This window comes from Suncus etruscus, chromosome 12, assembly GCF_024139225.1.
Source record: "Suncus etruscus isolate mSunEtr1 chromosome 12, mSunEtr1.pri.cur, whole genome shotgun sequence".
Classification (NCBI taxonomy): domain Eukaryota; kingdom Metazoa; phylum Chordata; class Mammalia; order Eulipotyphla; family Soricidae; genus Suncus; species Suncus etruscus.
In genome coordinates this window covers 22,598,082-22,618,638 of record NC_064859.1, presented here as the reverse complement: position 1 = coordinate 22,618,638, position 20,557 = coordinate 22,598,082, and the positions used below count along the sequence as shown (strand labels likewise).

Genomic DNA, 20,557 nt, shown 5'->3' with positions numbered 1-20,557 from the left:
TAGTATAATTGCTATGATATAGTACCCAACACTAAATTAATGGATTATGAAGATAAAGTATACTGTGTGGTATACAAGATGAAATAGTATGCAGCTGCAAAGAACAATGAAATCAAGCAATTTGCTGCAATCTGGTTGGAACTGGAAGATATTATATTGAATGAAAAAAGCCAAAGAAAGACAAACACTAGATGATCTCACTAATCTGAGATATACAGGATAACTGGGAGAGAAAATGTAGTGTACTTAAGGGAGTGGGTGCCTAGATCACCCTTGTCCCCATAGTTTATGAAGGAGAAGGACAGAGAAGGAAAGAAATCAAGGCAAGAGGAGAAAGGAAATTTTGGGGGGCACAGGGATCTGGGCTTTGGTTATACTGGTTATATGGGAGAGTAGTAGAGCTATAAATCCAAAGCACATACAAAATAACACTGAAAACATGATATCTAATTGCAACCTTTGAACTTCATAATGTGCCCATCAAGATGGTAGGTGGGGGAAAGTGAGAGATTACAGAGAAATGGTGATGGAAGTTGAAATGGTTTTAAACTGGGTTGTTTGAAACAGGTGGACAAATTGGTATTGAAATATTATATGGCTAAAACCTATCAACTTTGTAATTCGTGGTACTTTAAATACAATTATTTAAATATTTCTGTTTTGTTAAGGTTTTGGTTAAAATATTTAACTTCTAGTTTCTTAGCAAATTTCAATCGTACAGTAAAGGGTTGTCAACTAAACTCACCATATTACAATTAATACTCAGATCATATTCATCCTATAATCGAACACTGTGTCTTCTTGAATCTAACCATTCACTCTTTCCTTCTGATCCAATCCCTGGCAACTCTTTTTCTGTTTAAGTTTACATCTTATAATATTTTCCTTTACAAATGCCTTGCAGTATTTGTCATTTTCAGTTGGCTAATTTCACTCAGCCTAACACCCTGTAGATTATTTCACATTGTTGCAATATATGTTGCAAAATCTAAAATTTTTCTTATCAGTCTAATATTCCACTGTGTGCATGTATATGTGTATATATGTGCAGGTATTAAATATTTAAGTATGTTCACATCCTTTACTCACTGACCTACTGATGTACATTTCCCTTGCTCATTCTCACCAATAGTGTACAAGAGCCACCATTTTGTCAGTATATGTTACCTGTTGTCTTATGAATCTAAACATTCTAAGAGGTATAAAATTATATATATATATATATGTTTATATATATCAGTCCTTTCTCGAATGTGCAATCTATGCTCCTGTGCTTTGGATTAATTGGCTTTATGTTTTCTAATTTGTTTTCCTTTAATAAATACTATATCTACTTTTATATCAATAGCATCTTGTTTTGATTAATATGACTTTATAAAGTCATATAAATCTGAAATCATGAGGCAGGATATCTCCAGCTTCATTCTTCTTTCTCAGGATTGCACTGATTATGTATAGCCTGTGGCTTAACACAACTTTGAGGACTGTTTTATCTTTTTCTTTTTTTTTTTCTTTTTTTGTTTTTATGGAATGCTTCATGAATTTGCGTGTCATCCTTGCACAAGGGCCATGCTAATCTTCTCTGTATCATTCCAATTTTAGTATATGTGCTGCCGAAGCAAGCACTGTTTCATCTTTTTCAAAGGAAAATTACTACTGAAAGTTTTGATAGAGACTGCTTTCAAGTTGTAAGTCAGTTCAAGCAGTGGTTTTTTTCTTTTCCATTTTTATTTTGTAATACCAGAGATGGAAATCAAGTTCTCACATATGAAATACAAGGGCAAGGCAAATACTCTTAATGTAAAGATACCTCTTCAACTCAAGTACAGACATTTTTACAATGCTTAAAATAATTAAATTATTAACATAATGTTTTAAATAATTATCTTAATAAGCACATTAATATAATACTTTAATATTTTAATTAATAAATACAAAAAATTGTTCCATTCATTTGACTTCTCTAGTTTCTTTCATTAGAGGCTGCTGAATCTACCTGTTGATTTAAAGCTTATTCCCCACAATTTTTCTCTACCTGTGTTCAATTTCCAGAAAAATTCAATACCATGGCATTAAATATCTTTATACTAATAAATTCTAAATTTCAACTCCAGCTTTGGATTTCTGGCACTTAATACATTTATGTAGATAACTACTAAGTATGTCAAAACTAGAAGACTTAATTCTTATTGTGTATTTCCTTATCTAAATGTAATTTTCCCTATTTATTTAGTAGGAAATTCTAGTATGTAAGTTTCTCTTAAGTTCTGAGTCCTTGTCATAACAAGGTAACAGAAGATTGTTTAGCTTGTTATTTTTACCCCCATATGCACCAGTCTATCCTGTGGCACTGCTCCCTTTTGCATAGCCATATTAAAATGGGGAAATCTTAGAAAGAAGCTCTTATCTAATTGGGATAGGCACTCCTAACATTTTTATTGCAGGAGGGAGGCTTTCACCCTGAAATTTGTCATAGTGACTTGATTTAGGCTTTAGTTAACAGGACATCACCTGTTCATCCCTGAGTCTTGGATCCCATCTTTGTAACTGGCATTTTTTTTAAGCAGCACTAGGAATCAAACTTCTACTGGGGAAGGCTGTATTGCTGCCCTGGCACTAACTTGCTCCAGGATAGGTTCATATGACACCTGAGGACTTGGAAAAATTAACAACTTGCTTTCAGGGTGGGTTTCCCTTCTCTGCTACCTACAGGTGAGATAAAAACAGAAGACAGTTCATGACAACCCGACTTCGACAAAGGATCTGTGCAAAAAAACAAAATCTCTAATTACTGAAGCCTGACTATGACACCGTGATTGAGGAAAAATTTTCCTGGGACCATGAAGGAAGACTTTGGGGTTGATAATTTAGTATGCCCAGACCATGCAGGAAGACTTTAGGGTTGTCAACTTAGTATGCACAGAGCTTGTATTTGGTCTTATGGCAGGATGCATCATGGGTTGAGACACCCTGTTTTAAGGTCAGAGATTTTTTTTTCTTTCTATTTTCTCCAATTTTTATGTGCCTATGCAAAAAAAAAAATTCACCCCTTTTATTATCTTTGAGATAAGGCTACCTTTTTCATAGAACCTTCGGGAACAAATTACTTTGTTTTACCTCATATTTCTGCATTTTCCTATAAAATTAAGAAAAGGGAAAAAATAAAGAAAAAATGGGGACCAGGAGCCATGTGATCTCAGGTGCATTGGTGGAGATAAAAAAAGGACAGAACTAAATATCCAAGCCAAAGTCAATAACAACAGAATCAAGAGACCCAAATTGTAACAATCTAAACTTAGAATGGGCCTGTTATACTGGCAGGCTAGGGGGCAAAGGGTGGTGGCCTGGGACAAACTCTGGGAGCATTGGTGGAGGGAAATTGACACTTGGTAGGATTGGCCCTGATTCACTGTATGTCTAAAATCCAACTATAAAGGATTTTGAAATCACAATGGTTTCAATAAAATACAATTAAAAAATTCCTCCCCAAGTATAATACTCTTTCTAGTTTTTATTTGACAATAAATAAAATAAAATTTGAAATCTGACTTGAAAATATTCAAGTATTTCAGTGAACAGCAAATTTTTTTAAATTACTTAGTTCAAATGATCTTTCATTCTATCCACCCTACCCCCCCCTTTTCTTTTAAATAAACCTAATAAACTGGCAATAAACTTGTCATCTCCAAACTATCTCTTAGGCTATTCTTCAAACTATCCTTACTATATTTCTTCTACCCACCACTATATTTCAAATAACTATTGTCTTTTACATGTACTATTCAGTAGTCTACAAATTAGTCCCTCTTCCAGAACAATACATTAAAGAAAGACATTTTATTCTTCATTGATCCAGCAAGCTTATTTTAAGGACCTACTACAAAGCAGGCAGTTTACAAGCATGGGGGGAAAAATGACAATCTAGAATGTGTTTATTTTCCACATGGCATCAATGGAAACTGTTAAAACGTAAATCACATCACCACCACACCGAATCATCTAACAGCTTCACATTTCATTTCAGAAAAAAAATTATTTAGTATTGCCAATAATTTAATAAATTCTGCATAATAACTCCAGCCATTATTTTTTTACAATTACAAAGTTGTTCATGATTGGATTTCTGTTATACATGTATAACACCCTTTAATAAGGCACATTTCCCACCTCCAATGTGTCCTCACCACCAATACTTTTCCCCACTGCTTGCCTCTGTGGTAGACATTTTCCTTCTCTCTCTCTCTCTCTCTCTCTCTCTCTCTCTCTCTCTCTCTCTCTCTCTCTCTCTCTCTCTCTCTCTCTCTCTCTTTCTTTCTCTCTCTCTCTCTCACTCTCTCTCTCCCTTCTCCTCTTTTTTTATTTACTTTTAGACACTGGTTTACTGAACATTCCACCAATAGGGTCTATCGCCAGGAGACTTGGCTTTCTGCTATTTCTTGAACAAACCAGTACTTACTGTACACTTCTTTTTTACTGTAATGCTTATCTATCAGATATATAAACGACTCCATTTTCATTTTATTTGGGTCATTTCTTTTTCTTCCTAGTTCTTAGTACTACTTTGTACTTAGTAGTACTTAGTACTATTTTGTACTTAGTAGTACTTAGTACTATTTTGTACTTAGTAGTACTTAGTACTACTTTGTACTTAATAGTACTGCGTACTACTTAACAACTTAACAAAATATTTTTGGTTCTCTTACCAGATATTATCTCTGTACATTCAAGCAATCAATTATGTTAATGCCTATAAATTGCCAAGTATGTGGTAGATGCTTTTTTAAAAATGTATATAATAACCAAAAAAATAAAATTATTTTATATGTTATTTTTTGTTATATAGTCTTTATAGTACTTAATTTTTTTATTTTTTTATTTTTTGGTTATTGGGCCACACCAGGTGACACTCAGGGGTTACTTCTGGCTATGCACTCAGAAATCGCTCCTGGCTTGGGGGACCATAAGGGATGCTGGGGAATCGAACCGTGCATGCATGCAAGGCAGACAGACGTCGTACAGCTTGCACCACTGCTCCGGCCCCAAAACTTAATTTTTTTTTGGGGGGGTCACACTTGACAGTGCTCAGGGAGAACTTAATATTTTTATAAAAATTATATAGACTTTCTTCCCTATAGATCATAAACCCTAAGTCCAATTTTTATTTCTATATATAAGACTTATGTAGTAGGTACATAAATAATTTTGTAATGATATAAATAAATATACTTACTGTATTTTGTAAGAGTAAAGGAATACTTATAAATAAAGAAAACTAAGAATGCCAGCTTTGTTATGTCATCTATGATGGAAACAGAAGGAAATTGCAATACCTTTAAGACCTGATTCTTTTTGCCTTTTTCTCAGCATAAAGGTTTCCATCTGTAAGGGAAAGTTTTCTGGAAACAGTAGCTTAGGAAAATACACAACATAGAGCTGTTATAATTGCCATGTTTATGCTGAGTTCTGGGTTTAGCTGGCTTGAAACAGTTTTGGTAAAAATAAACTTTCACTGAATTTTAGGCAATCAGTGCTTCCAATAAGCACTGTCAACATGACCTTTAGTGGTACCAAAATTTCTCCTTCACTAAGTATTTAACTGGCTGATCAACCCCTATGGCTTCCTGTCTGCTTTTCCTTTTCCCTCAGCAATTTTAATGTTGGACTAACAACAAAACACACAAGCCTTCCATTGGGAAGACTTCTGGCCATAATTCGAAAAGGTCTTGAAATAAGAAAATTGAGATGGGTGAGGGGAAGAATAGCAGTACAGAGTTCATGTTCGCTATATACTAATATATAGTGAGCCTCTGTTGAACAATAAACTATAGTCCATTTCACATTTTCTTTCCTAGAAATAGTTTGGCCTTTATCATAAAAGAAGTAGAAGTTTTAGGAACAAAATAACTACTTTTGCTTCATAATAGTGCTTCTAAGAGTGACTCTAATTCTCTTAAACTAGGTCATTTCAAAGCTCTTAAAATTCTCATTCCAGTTTTATATTTATTCTTAATTAAATACTCTCATTACTAAGAGTATTGGTCTCAATATTAGAAGGTATAATTAAAAGTTTGAATGTAATGATACCAGTACTTTATGAAATACAATGCATTTTGTTTTAGGCTAGTTTATAGGTAAACTGAAACAAGCTACATAATGTAATATATTGAAACATCATGAAGAAAAGTATCATCATGTAAAACTCATCGAGCAGCTGAACTAATGACACAGGCATAAAAGCAGTATTTTATGTGTAATATCTCACTTTTTTCAGCTGGTTTTTTTCGTTGGTTGGTTGATTTGGTTTTTAGACCACACTTGCAGTGCTCAGAGCTTACCACTGGCTCTGTACTCAGGCAGGGATCACTATTGGCAGGACGTGAGTGAGAAGGGGACATATGCAGGGCAGGAGATTGAACTTATGTTAGTGACTGCCATATTATCTTTTCTGCTTGTTCTTCCCCATCCTGTACTTCATACCTTTCAAATTATTAAGGTAAAAAAAATTACAGGAAATTTAAAGCATACATTGTGAATCTTAGAGACAGCTCATCCTTTCAAATGCTAGACCCTGAGTTCAATTACTAAACAGTACCTCAATGCCTGGATCAAACATAGTCAGGCACACATAGTTTATCAAGTATAGCTGGGAGTGATCCCCTAGCTCCCTAAAACACAACTTGAGAAGTTCTCCAAAATTAAATAAATTAAAATAAATATAAGGTACAATGTGGCAATCTAAAAAATATATATTGTGAAAGGATCTCAACTGTTTGTTTATTAATTTATTTATTCATTTATTTATTTGGGTGTCTGGACCATATCCAGCATCACTCAGGGCTACTCCTGACTCTGCATTCAGACATAACTCCTGGCAGGCTCAGGAGACCATATGGTATATTGGGGATGAAAGATGGGCCAGCTGTGTGTAAGGTAAAAGCCATAACTGCTATACTATCACTCCAGCCCCCATACACCATATATTTATTTAAAAAACTAACAGGTACTGGTATGTCACCTAATTTTTATGCTCAATACTTAAATTTCCTGTTCCTATGTTTCAATTCTCTAAGATATTCTTTAAACAAACTACAAAGTGTAGTTTGTTTCATGGCTTAGAAATAGGTCATGCTTCAGAGTATGCATACTATAAATAGTTGTGCAATACTATAAGGTCTGCTTACCTTAAAAGTTGTGGTACCATACAGCTTGGTGGTATGAACTGTCTCTGGAAGTACATTAGTGATATTGGTGATAAATTCTTCCAAGTATTTACAGGATTTCTCCAAGTGTGTTGTATTTATAATAATCTGTACAAGCTAAAATATAAAAAATATATAGATGAGGGCCACAAGACATCCCAGGTTGAATAGCTTAGTATTATTCTGCTGGTACATGGAAAACAAGATGGCAGAACCATCTTTACAAAGGGTAATGTCAAAGCACAGGCATACCTAGCATTCCGTTATGAAGCCCTCCCTGACCTCCCAAAGCATCTTGTATTCCTTACAATTATCAAAACACCTGTCACTCTGTTGTAAACACATGTTGTATTACAAAAAAAACTCAAACTAAAAGTTAAAATCAGGGGTCATAGTGATAGTGCAGTAAACACAACTTTTGTCTTGCATGCAGCTGACCCTGTTTCAATCCTTGACACCCTAGATGGTTCCCCTGCCCTTTAGGAGTAAACCCAGAATACAGAGCCACCAGGGTAATCCCTGAAAACCACTGGGTGTGTTCCAAAACAGACAAAAATTAAATAAATAAATAAATAAAACGGTCTAGTTTTATTAGATAAGATGATCTTATATTTATAAGATAACTTACTACCAAATAAATTAAACTCCCACATAAACAAGAATAAATGAGATCAGAAGAATTAGCTATAGGTTTGATAACTAGACATTGATTGCAATATAGTATTAAGTTGTATTAGCATATAATAAACAATTGGCATTGATAGCAGAGAAGCCAGGAAATTAACAACTTATATGTTCATGAATTTGAGAATTATGGATTTTCCTGAGCTATTTCTTGTATGTGTGGAATGCTAATAATTTCAATTTTACAGTGAGTCTATCGTTAACTTTAGTTTTTCTGTACTCAGAAATCACTCCTGGCAGGCTCAGGAGACCATATGGGATGTCAGGAATCTAACCTAGGTCTGTCCTGGGTCAGCCACATGCCCTACCGCTGTGCTATCTCTCAGGACCCTAACTAATATTTCATATTTTGATTCTGTTCTATGTAAAAGGTAAATAAGAAGTGGAATCTACAATTTATTTTAACTATGTAAATTCATACACAAGAATCAAAATTAAAACAAAAATAGAAAATGGAGTGGAATAATGTCTTTGTCTTTATTCTCTATCTTTAACTTTTCATTTTCACAAAAATGTCTAGAAGTAGTGATGCATCAGGCAAGGGGTTATGAGTAAGCAAGACTGTAGATGAATTAAGTCATTTTTTAGTCTAATGAGATACTAAGCCTGGAGCAATAGCACAGTTTTGCAAAAACAATAGCATTTGTTTGGCTTGTTTGTTACCTTATAGGCAGCCCAAGTTCGATCGTCAACATCCCATATGGTCCCCTGAGCTTGCCAGGAATAATTTCTAAGTACAGAGCCACAAGTAACCCCTGAGCACTGCTGGGTGTGGCCCAAATTTCCCCATAAGAGAAAAAGAGAAAAATAGATAATACATAGGGACAGAAATTTAGATATATATAAAGGGAGGCAATACATGTTTTGCTAAACTGACCTTTCTTTTCTGGACAGATAATACTTGCAGCCTGTAACATGCATTTTTCAACAAACTCTCCTTCTGTGAATGGTTTACCTGCCTTAGCAATCATCTCTCTAACTATGTAACTAGCTTCAACTGATGCAACATTCTCTTTGGTTGCATTCTTGAAGAAATCTTGTTGCCTCATTAGACATGCTTTAAGACTGGCAACCTGCTTGGCTCTCTCATTTCCTTGATATTTTGCACATTCCTCAAGCATGTTAATGGTGTTTCAAGTTGTATTCTTTGTGCACTGCAACTTTCTCTGAGCAAATAAGACATGTGGGGATGCCTCTGTGTTCAACAAAGAAATACTGCGTCTCCCACTTTTCCTGAAATTTTCTGTGCTCATCATCATTCTTCTTCACTGCAGGCTTTGATGAAGTCATGATGAAGGTATGACAAAATCTAATTCTGTAATAAACTTCTCTCCCTTAGGCCTCCTTGGGCAGGAGCAGCGGAAATGACTGACGTCTGTGCTAGGCGCAAAGTATTCATGATTATTCGCTTACCCAATATTCATAATAAAAAATTGCATTAGTAAGAAAAAAATCGCAAAAAATCACACTAAACATTCGCATACCCCGAATGAAACGAATAATCGCGAGTAAAGGGCCTGTGGGCCGTGATTTTGAGACCCCTGAGCTAGAGTAAAAAAAGAGCCAGAGCGATTGGGCTAGACATAGAATGATCACACTCATCTTTGGAATATATTGTTAAAATGTATGGTAGTATAACCCAAAGACAATATACATGGGATCAGAAGAACTGATCCATGATAGGAAGCTTCATACAAAGAACAGGAGATTGCAGTTAGGGCAGAGAAGGGACCACTATGACAATGACAGTTGAGAATGATCACTCTGAGCATAACTGGGTGCTGAAAGGATATAAAATAATACACATACTAACCCCCAGTAGCCAAATTGCAAACCAGTGTGGGGGTGAGAGGAGGAGGGAAGAAAAGAGGAGAAGGGATGGGGAGAAGGAAGAAGAGAAGGAGGAGGAAGAAGAGGAGGAGAAAGAAGATGATCTGTAATAGGCAGGCAGCCTGTGGGGAGAACAGGACATTGGTGAAATTCAATCATTAACAACTGTGTAACTGTATCTCACTGTGACTTAATTAAATCTGAAAAAAAATTTAAATCGGTTTTTAAGACCTGAGGAAAATAGCTACTTCTTTTTTTTGTTGTTGTTGTTTTTGGGCCACACCCGGCGGTGCTCAGGGGTTACTCCTGGCTGTCTGCTCAGAAATAGCTCCTGGCAGGCACGGGGGACCATATGGGACACCGGGATTCGAACCAACCACCTTTGGTCCTGGATCGACTGCTTGCAAGGCGAACACCGCTGTGCTATCTCTCCGGGCCGAAAATAGCTACTTCTAAAACACACTGACAAAGTACAAAGACCTAAATGATGTGATTCCAACAAAGATGACAACTTGGGTCAACATTGGGTCCAGTAATCTATATCATTCCTATTACTCACCAGATAAGTGAGTTTATATAATATAATTAATTTATGTTAATATACAATTTATATTTTGACATGTTATATAAAAATACATTATAATAGAAATAATATAAGTAACTGAATCTTCTCAGGTGAGGCCAGATTATGGGCTGAAAACTGAGACACTTTTGGCGCTGGAGAGATAGCATGTATTAGCCTTGCATGCAGAAGGTCAGTGGTTCAAATCCGGGCATCTCATATGGTCCCCCGAGTGAGCCTGCCAGGAGCAATTTCTGAGCGTAGAGCTAGAAGTAACCCCTGAGCCCAGTTGTGACTCCCCCCATCCCCCCCAAAAAAAAACCAGAAACAAAAAAAATAAAACAAAAACTGAGATGCTTTTGTAATGAGAATAGCCAAACCTCCCATATCCCATCTTGCCTACAGAATAAAATACCCAGCTCCTCCACCAAACTCCAGAAGAAAATAATGACTATCTATACTTCCCAGATAACCCACCCAGGCTGATACTTCTGTGGTATTCTCAGAAGGTGGGCAGATCCCCCATTCTGCATGAACCACAATTCCTAGGATCACAACCTACACCCTCCAATGGAAACAGTTCAGCTCCACAACTTGACCATATCGAACTAGCATACTGCCATGCTACCAAATTTGTTTCAGATCGATAGATCCTGGCCCATTCTTGTGGTCACAACACCTCAAAATTTCATAGTAGTGCCAGCCCAGTAGAAATACAACAAATTCAGAGGGAATGTAAAATAGAAATTAACCAAGCTCAGTGAGCCTAAGAGTAACAGAGAAGGTCAACGATCATCAATCCCAGCCGGCATAGAGAAATAGAACAATCATTTCAAATTGGCCCTTGTTGATCTAAGTTTTGATCATTCCAATGCCCTTGTATTGTAACAAACAATATGAAGTAAATCTGTTTGTGCCTGCATGGAGGCATGCTAAAGGGAGTAGAAAACTAGGAACATTGATAAGGGAAGGTCACACTGGTGATGGGACTGGTGTTTGAACATTTAATGTCCAAGACAACTATATTATGAACTTGGTAAATCACAGTGTGATAATCATTTTAATATTATATTAATAATAAAAGTAAATAAAATTAATAAAAACAAATCAATAAAATATTCATAGTATATTTATATTGAAATGTAAAATGTAATTAGTTCATATTAGTCATGAGTCCCTTTCCATCAGTTATAGAATTTAAATTTGGAGATTCTGAATTTTGGACACACATACTGTCTTCTATAAAACTACTCAAAAAATTAGCTTTTAATTTTAGAGCTCTCTAGGAATAAGTACTCAACAAGCAACTTATCACCCTCCTTTTAACATCTCTCAGAGGATAAAATAGCTAAAAAATTTTAAATTGTCTTAATTAAATCACTCTTTGGAAAAGGTGTAGCAGCTGGCAAATCTGTCATGATATTAAAATCAGAAAAGTAAGAGAGTTAATTTTGAAAGCCAAAGACTTTCTATTTTAAAATCAGCATTACCAACCAGGAACACATTCTATCTATCAAAAGAAATCCTAATAATAAGGAGAAATCGTGTCATATTATAGAAATAAAAAAACAGTGGCAGTCAACGAGAAAATTGTCCTGTTTTGCAGGATATTGGCAGTTAAAAAAAAAAAAGGAGGCGGCTTCACTGGGTACAGTAGTAATTTACCATGACTTTTTAAAGATCTGTCAACACAAAAGATCAACATGAATTACATCAATTGGCTGTCAGTCACTTTTGAAATGTTTCATTGCTGAGCATAGAATAGACTATTAAAACACTCTAGGATTACAGTAGATACCATGTCATTTTCAGAAGGAATATTGTCTGCTAATGAGGCCTAAGTGATCTCTACTCCTGAATGACAGCTAACCAAAATCCTTATAAGGGCATTTACAAATGTAAAGCCAGATGCTTTGGGGATAATTTTGAACTTCAGGATGAAATGAAGCAATTTCAGGTATCAACTTCCATCAGAGTTTGAGCTCCTTTGATATTTTTATCCCCTCCTTCCCACTCTTCTTGCAAAAATATATCACTGTAGCAATCACAACTGTCCTTAATATGGTTTCAAAGACATAGAACTAACAGAGAATGAATATCAGTTATCTCTTATATAAAGTTCTATAAAAACTGCCAGGTAAAGAAAACACTATGAAATAAACATTACCGCTCTTAAACTAGATGACAGGAGACATTTCGTTTAAAAATCACAAAGTTGTTTTTTTTGTTTTTTGTTTTTTGTTTTTTTTTGCTGTCCTCCCTTAAGTATCAGTGAAAATAAAAACTAACTAGAAAGGTGTAGTACATTGTGAACATCATTTAATACTGCATCTAACTCCAGAAGAGCCTGAATCATGAAGAGACATAAATTCTTTGTTCTTGAAAAACTCCAGGAAAGAACACATCTTTCATGCCTACAATCATTTAAAACTAAGACCTAGTTTGAAAGGTTCCCATTCCCAACTACAAACCAAGTCATCATACATTAGAATTGATACTAGTTTGTTTTACAAAGACAGAAAGTTTAGTATATTGAAAGTCCAAAAGGACCAACATGAAGTATGAAAATGAGAAATCATACTCTTTGCTAGCCAACCTTTTGTACTTTGTGTTGGTCCACTTGGACATGAAAAAAAATGAAGGATTAAATAGCATCTGGCAATCTCATTTATAAAAATACCACATTTCGCTGCATGATTATTGATTTTATGCCCAATTTCCCCCATTCCCAAGGTTGCTTGTGACCCCAATTTGAAGCTTAAAAAATTGTGCTGGTAATACTTAAAGACAGGATGCAACAATTATACAGTGGCAGCAATTAGGCAGTGAAATACCTTAAGCTCTCCATATAACTTCATGAAATTTGATTCATTTCACTCAGGTACAAAACAAAATAGTTGAATACTTATTTTATACCATTTCCAAGACAAACACCTAAAATAATTGAAACCACTGGTTCTCAACTCATATCTACTACAAAGAAATAGCTTAAATACAGAATGTTTTAATATAGTAATTAACAATGTCATTGCTATTAATAATAAGAGACTGCAGGTGGGAGGTAACAGAATAAAAACATAAAAAAAGAATAAAAACATTTAATCATCAATCTAAATTACAATAATGTGAACCATTAATCATTCACAAAGGCCTCCTGAGGCACAGCTATAAACATAAATATATAAACATCAATAATGGCATTTCTGAGAACTCTGAATTTCTTTACCATGAAAAGTACCTACCTTTAGGTACTTCCTACCTACTTACTCTTATCTTTTCATTCTGTGTACCATGTGACCAGGATAAAACTGTACACATTCTATACATATAAAAACATCCCTGTCCTCAAGGAGTAAAGACAAAGCATATGGTATAATGTCAGAGAATAGTAAACATTGGGAATAGAATAAAGATGAAGAGAAATTTGGTGATGGTAGGCCCCAGCTATTCTGAGATAGAGTAGTGAAGAAAGATTTCTTTAAAATAATGAAATTTGAAGAGATTTTAAAGTGAAGGCATGATATTTCCATATCATATATTAATTATTTTCGGTCCTTTTAAAAATTTATTTCTTTGTCTGTCTGTCTGTCTGTCTGTCTGTCTGTCTATCTATCTATCTAGGTTTTTCGGCCACACCCGGCAGCTCTCAGGGGACCAGATGGGATGCCGGGGATTAAACCCAGATTCATCTCAGGTCGGTAGCATGCAAGACAAATGCCCTATCTCTGTACTATCACTACAGCCGCAGTGCTTTTATATTTTAAGCCTTTTTCTTCACTAAGAAGCAAGGGTTCTTTTGCTATTAAGATGAAAATTTTAAAAGATGAAGAAAACTCATCTTAAAAGTTACCTTTAACTTAATTCTCCAATATTCTAAGATTAACAGACTGGTCATCTATTTCTTTTCTCCACAGGATAATCACATATTTAAATTAATAGAGTAAAAATGGGCTGAGGAGGTAAAGCTCTTGCCTCACACACAGGAGACCTTGATTCAATTCACATGATATATGGTCTAAGCATTATCAAACATGATCTCTGAGCATTGAGCCAGGAGTAAACCCTCAGCACTGCTGGGTGTGGCCCAAAAATCAAAAGCTTAACCAAAACAAAATAACAGACTTAAAGTACAGCATCCTCCAGTCTCCAAAAAGAGAATATTCTATTTGGTACATTATGTTATTCTGAGTCTGGCAGTGCTTGAAAATATATCCAAATAAATTAATGACAATAACATTTATATAGCCCCCAAATAACCTCACAAATTATACAAATAGGAACCTTCTACTTTTAGAGGAAATCTATAGAAGAAACCTTTTGTCAATTTTTATTTTTAAAACAAAACTTATTTCTAAACTGATTTCAAATTTTATTTCCAAACTACTGGGTATTGGGTGAATAGTTTCTCCCACTCAATGGGGGGCTCTTGTATCCTGGGCGCTATTTCTTTTGAGGTGCAGAAGCTTCTCAGTTTAATATATTCCCATCTGTTAATCTCTGGTTTCACTTGCTTGGAGAGTACAGTTTCCTCCTTGAAGATGCCTTTAGTCTCAATGTCCTGGAGTGTTTTACCTACGTGTTGTTCTATATATCTTATGGTTTCGGGTCTTGCCACTTGCAAAAAATTGAACTTAGACCCCCAGCTAACATCATGTATGAAGGTTAAATCCAAATGGATGAAAGACCTCCATGTCAGACCCGAAACCATAAGATATATAGAACAACACGTAGGTAAAACACTCCAGGACATTGTCACTCCTACACTTTAATTCTGACTACTTTTCACTATCTACTTGACTCCCATCTGACCTTTCGTGAAATCTCACAGAATAATTTCCAAAATTCCCTACCTGTTCTTCCTTATTGCTTACATCTTACCTTATAATTATATATAATTATAATATCATATCAAGTTACTAGTCAAAATCATTCAATGGCTCCTCGCTTTACTCAAAATAAAAGGCAAACATTTTACAATGGCTACTACAGACCCTGGCACTCTTCTGATTTAATTTGCTTTTCTTCCTTTTGCTCACTTGGCTCCTGCTACCTTTGCTTCTTTCTTAGTCTTTCAACTTATCAACAGCTTAACTACTCTAAGAACTTTGCTCTAGTTAACACCATTGCCAACAATGTTCTTTCCCCTTCAGTGATAACTTACCATCCAATGCTGACTTATTTTTTTATAGGTGCCACCCAAAGTGATGGATGTGTGTGTAGGGCCACTCCCAGCACTACTTAACATGGTGGTACTGGCCTTACAGTTCAGTACTAGGTTTGGTGATTCAGCGATGCTGCTCTAGGATTGCTCCAGGACCACTACTTCTCCAGGGGTCTTCTAGGGCCCCATGGTACTGGTGTGGGGGTAGATATAGGAGATAGAACTTGGGGTCCTGCATGTGTTTGGTATGTGCTTTTACCACTCTTTTTGTAAAGAGGAGTCCTGATCTCCTCTTTACATAAACCACCCATGAGCCTCTACCACTCTCCTGACTTCCTTCAGTCAGGCTCTTCTCGCCACAGAATTCACCAATGTTTATTACTTTCTAAAACTGACTTATCCTAGTATATGATGTTTTCTGTCACTATCAAATACAAGTGTTGATTCTGTTGTTTTGGTTTTGATTTGATTTTGATATTGATTTTTGTTTTGGGGCCCCATCTGGGAGCGCTCCAGGACTACTCCTGGCTCTGTGCTCAGAAATTGTTCCTGGCAGACTCAGGAGACCATATAGGATGCAAGGGATCAAACCTGGGTCAGGTGTATGCAAGGCAAACACCCTACCCATTGTGCTATACCTCCAGCCCAGCACTAATTTCTTTTGTTGTTGTTCGTTCATCCTTGGGGATAAGATCACTACCTCTCATATTAAAGGTACTCAATAAATACTACAAAGTTTAGTAATAAAGAAACATGTATTAAACAAAGTTTCTTTTTTTCTGATCTTCTGCCTTCTTATCATTGGAAACCTCCATCTCTGCTCTATGACTTTACACCCATTAATCACTAATTACCTGCTACAAACACACAATTTCCTGTTCCCTTGCCCTTTGGTATTGGGGATCAAATCTAGGGCCTTAGATAGGGCAGGTCTGTGTGCTACCACTAAAGCACATCCTCATTCTCTCACAAATATTTTGCAGGTACTCTTCATTGTGTATTTACTAGCCACAGTTCTAACCACTTTCACATTAAGTGAATCCTTAGAACAACCCTAAGAAATGCATGGTATTACTGTCCTCATTTTACAGAGAAAATCACATCCATTTACCAAGAAAGACAATTATTAAAGGAAAGCCAAAACTGGAACAACAAAGTCTGCTTAGGAAATAAAGCAATCTTGAGGCTAGGGAGGTAGTGCAGGAGTTAACATACTTTTACTCCTGTTTGATCCCTGGCACATACGGTACCTTGAACACTATCAAGGGTCACACAAGAGCAGATTTATTATTATTTTTTTTTTTTTGGTTTTTGGGCCACACCCGGTGACGCTCAGGGGTTACTCCTGACTATGCGCTCAGAAGTCGCTCCTGGCTTGGGGGACCATATGGGACGCCGGGGGATCGAACCGAGGTCCGTCCTAGGTTAGCGCAGGCAAGGCAGGCACCTTACCTCCAGCGCCACCGCCCGGCCCCACAAGAGCAGATTTAGAAATAGGCCCTATGACTTGCCCGATGTGTTCCAATCCTTTTTTTCCTCCAGAATGGTCACTTGAAAAATAGAATAAACACTTATTTTTTGGTTTTGTTTGTTTGATTGATTTTGGGTCACAACCGGCAGCGCTCAGGGATTACTCCTGGCTCTACACTCAGAAATCGCTCCTGGCAGGCTCAGGGGACCATATGGAATGCTGGGATTCGAACCACCATCCTTCTGCAAGCGAGGCAAACATAGAGGTAAGTCTCTATGCTATCTCTCCGGCCCCCCAGAATAAGCACTTTTTACACAACTTCCCTTTTCTCATAGATTTGGAAGAAGCAGCCTTGAAAGCAACATCGGTATCTAAAGGTTGAATTAGTGATAGTCTTGTGCTCGCTTCGGCAGCACTATACTAAAACTGGAACGATACAGAGAAGATTAGCTTGGCCCCTGCGCAAGGATGACATGCAAATGAATTAGTGATAGTCTTGCAGCCTAAGTAGAAAGTTATTCAAGTTCCAAAAGGTCCTACAACTGAAAGGTATTGAACTGGCTCAACCTGGGAAAGTAAAAGATCCTTGGGCAGTGAGGAAATTGGAAATTCTATGGAAATAAAGAGAAAGAGAAAGAAAATAAAGCATATAAACAGAGGATGAGATTAGATACTATGTAACCTCAAAACAAGACAGGCAGATAAACATTAACATTATAAGAACTTAAATCCTAAAAAGAAGGGTCTGATTTCCTTAAAATGTTTTTTGAGAATTTTTGGGTGCTTATAATACTCCCATTCTTTAAGTAGATACCTGCTCCCTTTCATAAAATCATCTCTAAGTAGAATAATTTCTATGCTATTGGAACCACCTGTAAAATAATTTGTTATGATGAAATAAATAAATCCAGGTGGAAGGCAGTACATTGGCATTAAAGTGATGAAACTTGGGGAAAGCAATCTAGAACTGCATTTTTAGAACTATCATTTTTCTAGCTATGAGACTTTGGACAATATCTCTGAACTTTAATTATGCCTCTATAAAATAGGAGCATGCCCAGCTGCTTCAAATATTACTGTACTAAATGAGATGGTCTTTGTGAATGGAATTTGAGTTGCTCCACTAACAATAAACTTACTTAGATGATGATGATGATTCTTCATAAACTCACGTTAGTTACATATAAGGTATTATATCATCTTTTTCCACAAGTGAGTAATACAGTTATTCAAAGACTGATAATGAATAAAAAATATGCTGAGGGCCCGGAGAGATAGCACAGCGGTGTTTGCCTTGCAAGCAGCCGATCCAGGACCTAAGGTGGTTGGTTCTAATCCCGGTGTCCCATATGGTCCCCCGTGCCGGCCAGGAGCTATTTCTGAGCAGACAGCCAGGAGTAACCCCTGAGCATCGCCAGGTGTGGCCCAAAAACCAAAAAAAGAAAAAAGAAAAAAAAAAAAAAGAAAAAAAAATACGCTGAGTGAGTACGTGTCTGTTCATGTAAACAGCACCAGAGTAACCATAATATACTAGATGTGTATGGATGGTACCTTCACTCAGATGCAAAAAAATACTGATAACAAAAGTGCACTGTCTAAAACTACCCAATGACCTAGGAATAATATTAAGTATTCATTGAAATAGAATCAAGAATAGTGATGCAATCATCCTTTTGATATGCTTCTGTTGCTTTTCTCTTTCGCTGATAATCTGCAGATGCCCTTGAAGAAGGCACATAAAGACCAAGAGTTGGGTCATTCTCTGAAGATGCCATAGGAAATAGTGGCATGACCACAACTAAACTCAAAAGTATTCTGAGGCCAATATTGTTTCTACTATAACATATACTTGTTTTGCTTTTTATATTTAAAATGGCTTTCTCAAAAGACTTCTGAAATGAATAATATATATCAAGTTATAATGTAGATGTTTTACAAAAATAAACAACAATCTGACTGCCCTTTCTAAGATTCAGAGAAAGATAACAGTACAATCTAGCAAAAACTGGAGGATTTACTAATTTGAACTCCAACTTTCCTTTTTTTATAGCTTTCTCTACTATAAAAAGAAGTTATTTTATTCCCAAGCACATAAAGGTAATACCTAATATTTCTATGGCAGGCAGTTGAATCTGCAAAATGAGATGTCTGTCCTGAATAATGTGAAACGTTATTTTCAATTTCAAAAAAAAAAAAAGTTCTTATAAGAACTCAATCACTTACAATGGCCCACATTATAATAAAGTATTTTTAAATTTTAATGCAGGCAAAGAGAAAATTACCCAAGATCAGCAATACATGCTCATCTGGTGTCCAGCTGTCTTTAACTATGGGTCAGTATCATTAACCATTGCTAAATTTCACCATAATCTTTGACAGTGTATATCTAAAAATGTTAAATTTTCCTAGAGAAACTGACTTGAAAACTATTCCAACACTATAGGTAAAACAGATGGTCACCAGCCTTTCTCTTTCCCTGTGAAAAAATTCCCCTAAGCTTTCACTTTTGGCACTATAATTTAAAACAAAAAAAGTAAGGCTAAGATTCCTAATAATTCTAGATTTATAAGAGAAAGGAAACTTACATCTCTCTACATTTTAGGACTTCATGCCAATGGATCAAATCTTTTGTTTGTAAAGATGTGTTTTCCAGATTTGAACAATGTCTGTCCTCTCTTTGTTAGACTGCACAATCTTCCTCAGATGTGACACATTCATTGCCTTAACTTTTATTCTATTAGACTCCAAATATTAAAACTTAGTGATAAAAAAATAATATATTCCTAATATATATGAGTTAACTCAAAAGAAAAAGCTGAATCTAACACTAAATTATGAGTACTAGTTTACTTGGACCAGTGATTTATGCTGGCAAAATGTGATTTCATATAGTATGCTGAATTTAAACTAGCATTCAATTGGATGACACTGACTATTACAATATGTATATGCCAAGCTATCCAAATTTATCCTCCACAACCTCAAAAAGAAGCTAAACTAGAAAAAAAGTTGAGAAGCTAGTAAACACAATAAAAAAAATGGGGGACTAAAAAGTAAAAAGGTAACCAAAGAAAAAAATCAAAGAATTTCATTTTGTACTTTCCCTATTTAATGTCCATCAGGAAATAGGTGAATTAGAGGAACATTATAATTAATTCACAAACAATGTCCAGTACCGAGGGCTATATTTACATATTGACTTGGCTGCTGCCATTAAAAATATCTTTACCTCAGTAAGTCCAACATTCCTCCTTTTAATGACATTCTGCAGAGAGTTGCTCAAAGTCCTGGTTAGCAACAAGTTTGTAGATTTACGAATCATGTCATCGACTTCAGTTGAGCTGAAAAAGAAGCACTGAGTCAGCCTTAACTGGTGGCAAAATTATTTTCAAATAAGTAAGGTTACAATGATACTTATAATAATAATGCTAATGATAATAATAATAATAAACAAGGGGCAAAGAAATAATCCATAGTTCAGGGGCAAATGCTGTGCAGAAGCAAGGTCCACAGTTTGATCCCAGCATCATGCGTCCCCTAAGCAACACAAAGTATAAACATGAAGGCCCCTAAGTATCACTGGGTGTGGCCCTGGTAGAACCGAGCACTGCTGGGCCTGAACAGCATTGCAACACTGCACATAAGACCAG

At 35.9% G+C, this 20,557-nt stretch overlaps 1 protein-coding gene, 1 non-coding gene and 1 pseudogene across 2 annotated transcripts in view; 1 reads left to right on the top strand and 2 right to left on the bottom strand.

Moving 5' to 3' along the window:
- EXOC6B (exocyst complex component 6B) overlaps nt 1-20,557 on the bottom strand; it is a 604,019-nt gene that overhangs the window by 238,015 nt on the left and 345,447 nt on the right. The window contains exons 16-17 of the mRNA XM_049785045.1: nt 20,137-20,248; nt 7,182-7,316 (exon numbers count right to left, since the gene is read on the bottom strand). Of these exons, the coding sequence (XP_049641002.1) occupies nt 7,182-7,316; nt 20,137-20,248 (247 nt within the window). The remainder of the gene's footprint in view (nt 1-7,181; nt 7,317-20,136; nt 20,249-20,557) is intronic.
- LOC126025160 (U6 spliceosomal RNA) lies at nt 1,520-1,626 on the bottom strand. The gene has a single exon (XR_007501205.1). It is a non-coding gene; the product is annotated as a U6 spliceosomal RNA (small nuclear RNA).
- Nucleotides 17,306-17,405, top strand: LOC126025246 (uncharacterized; annotated as a pseudogene).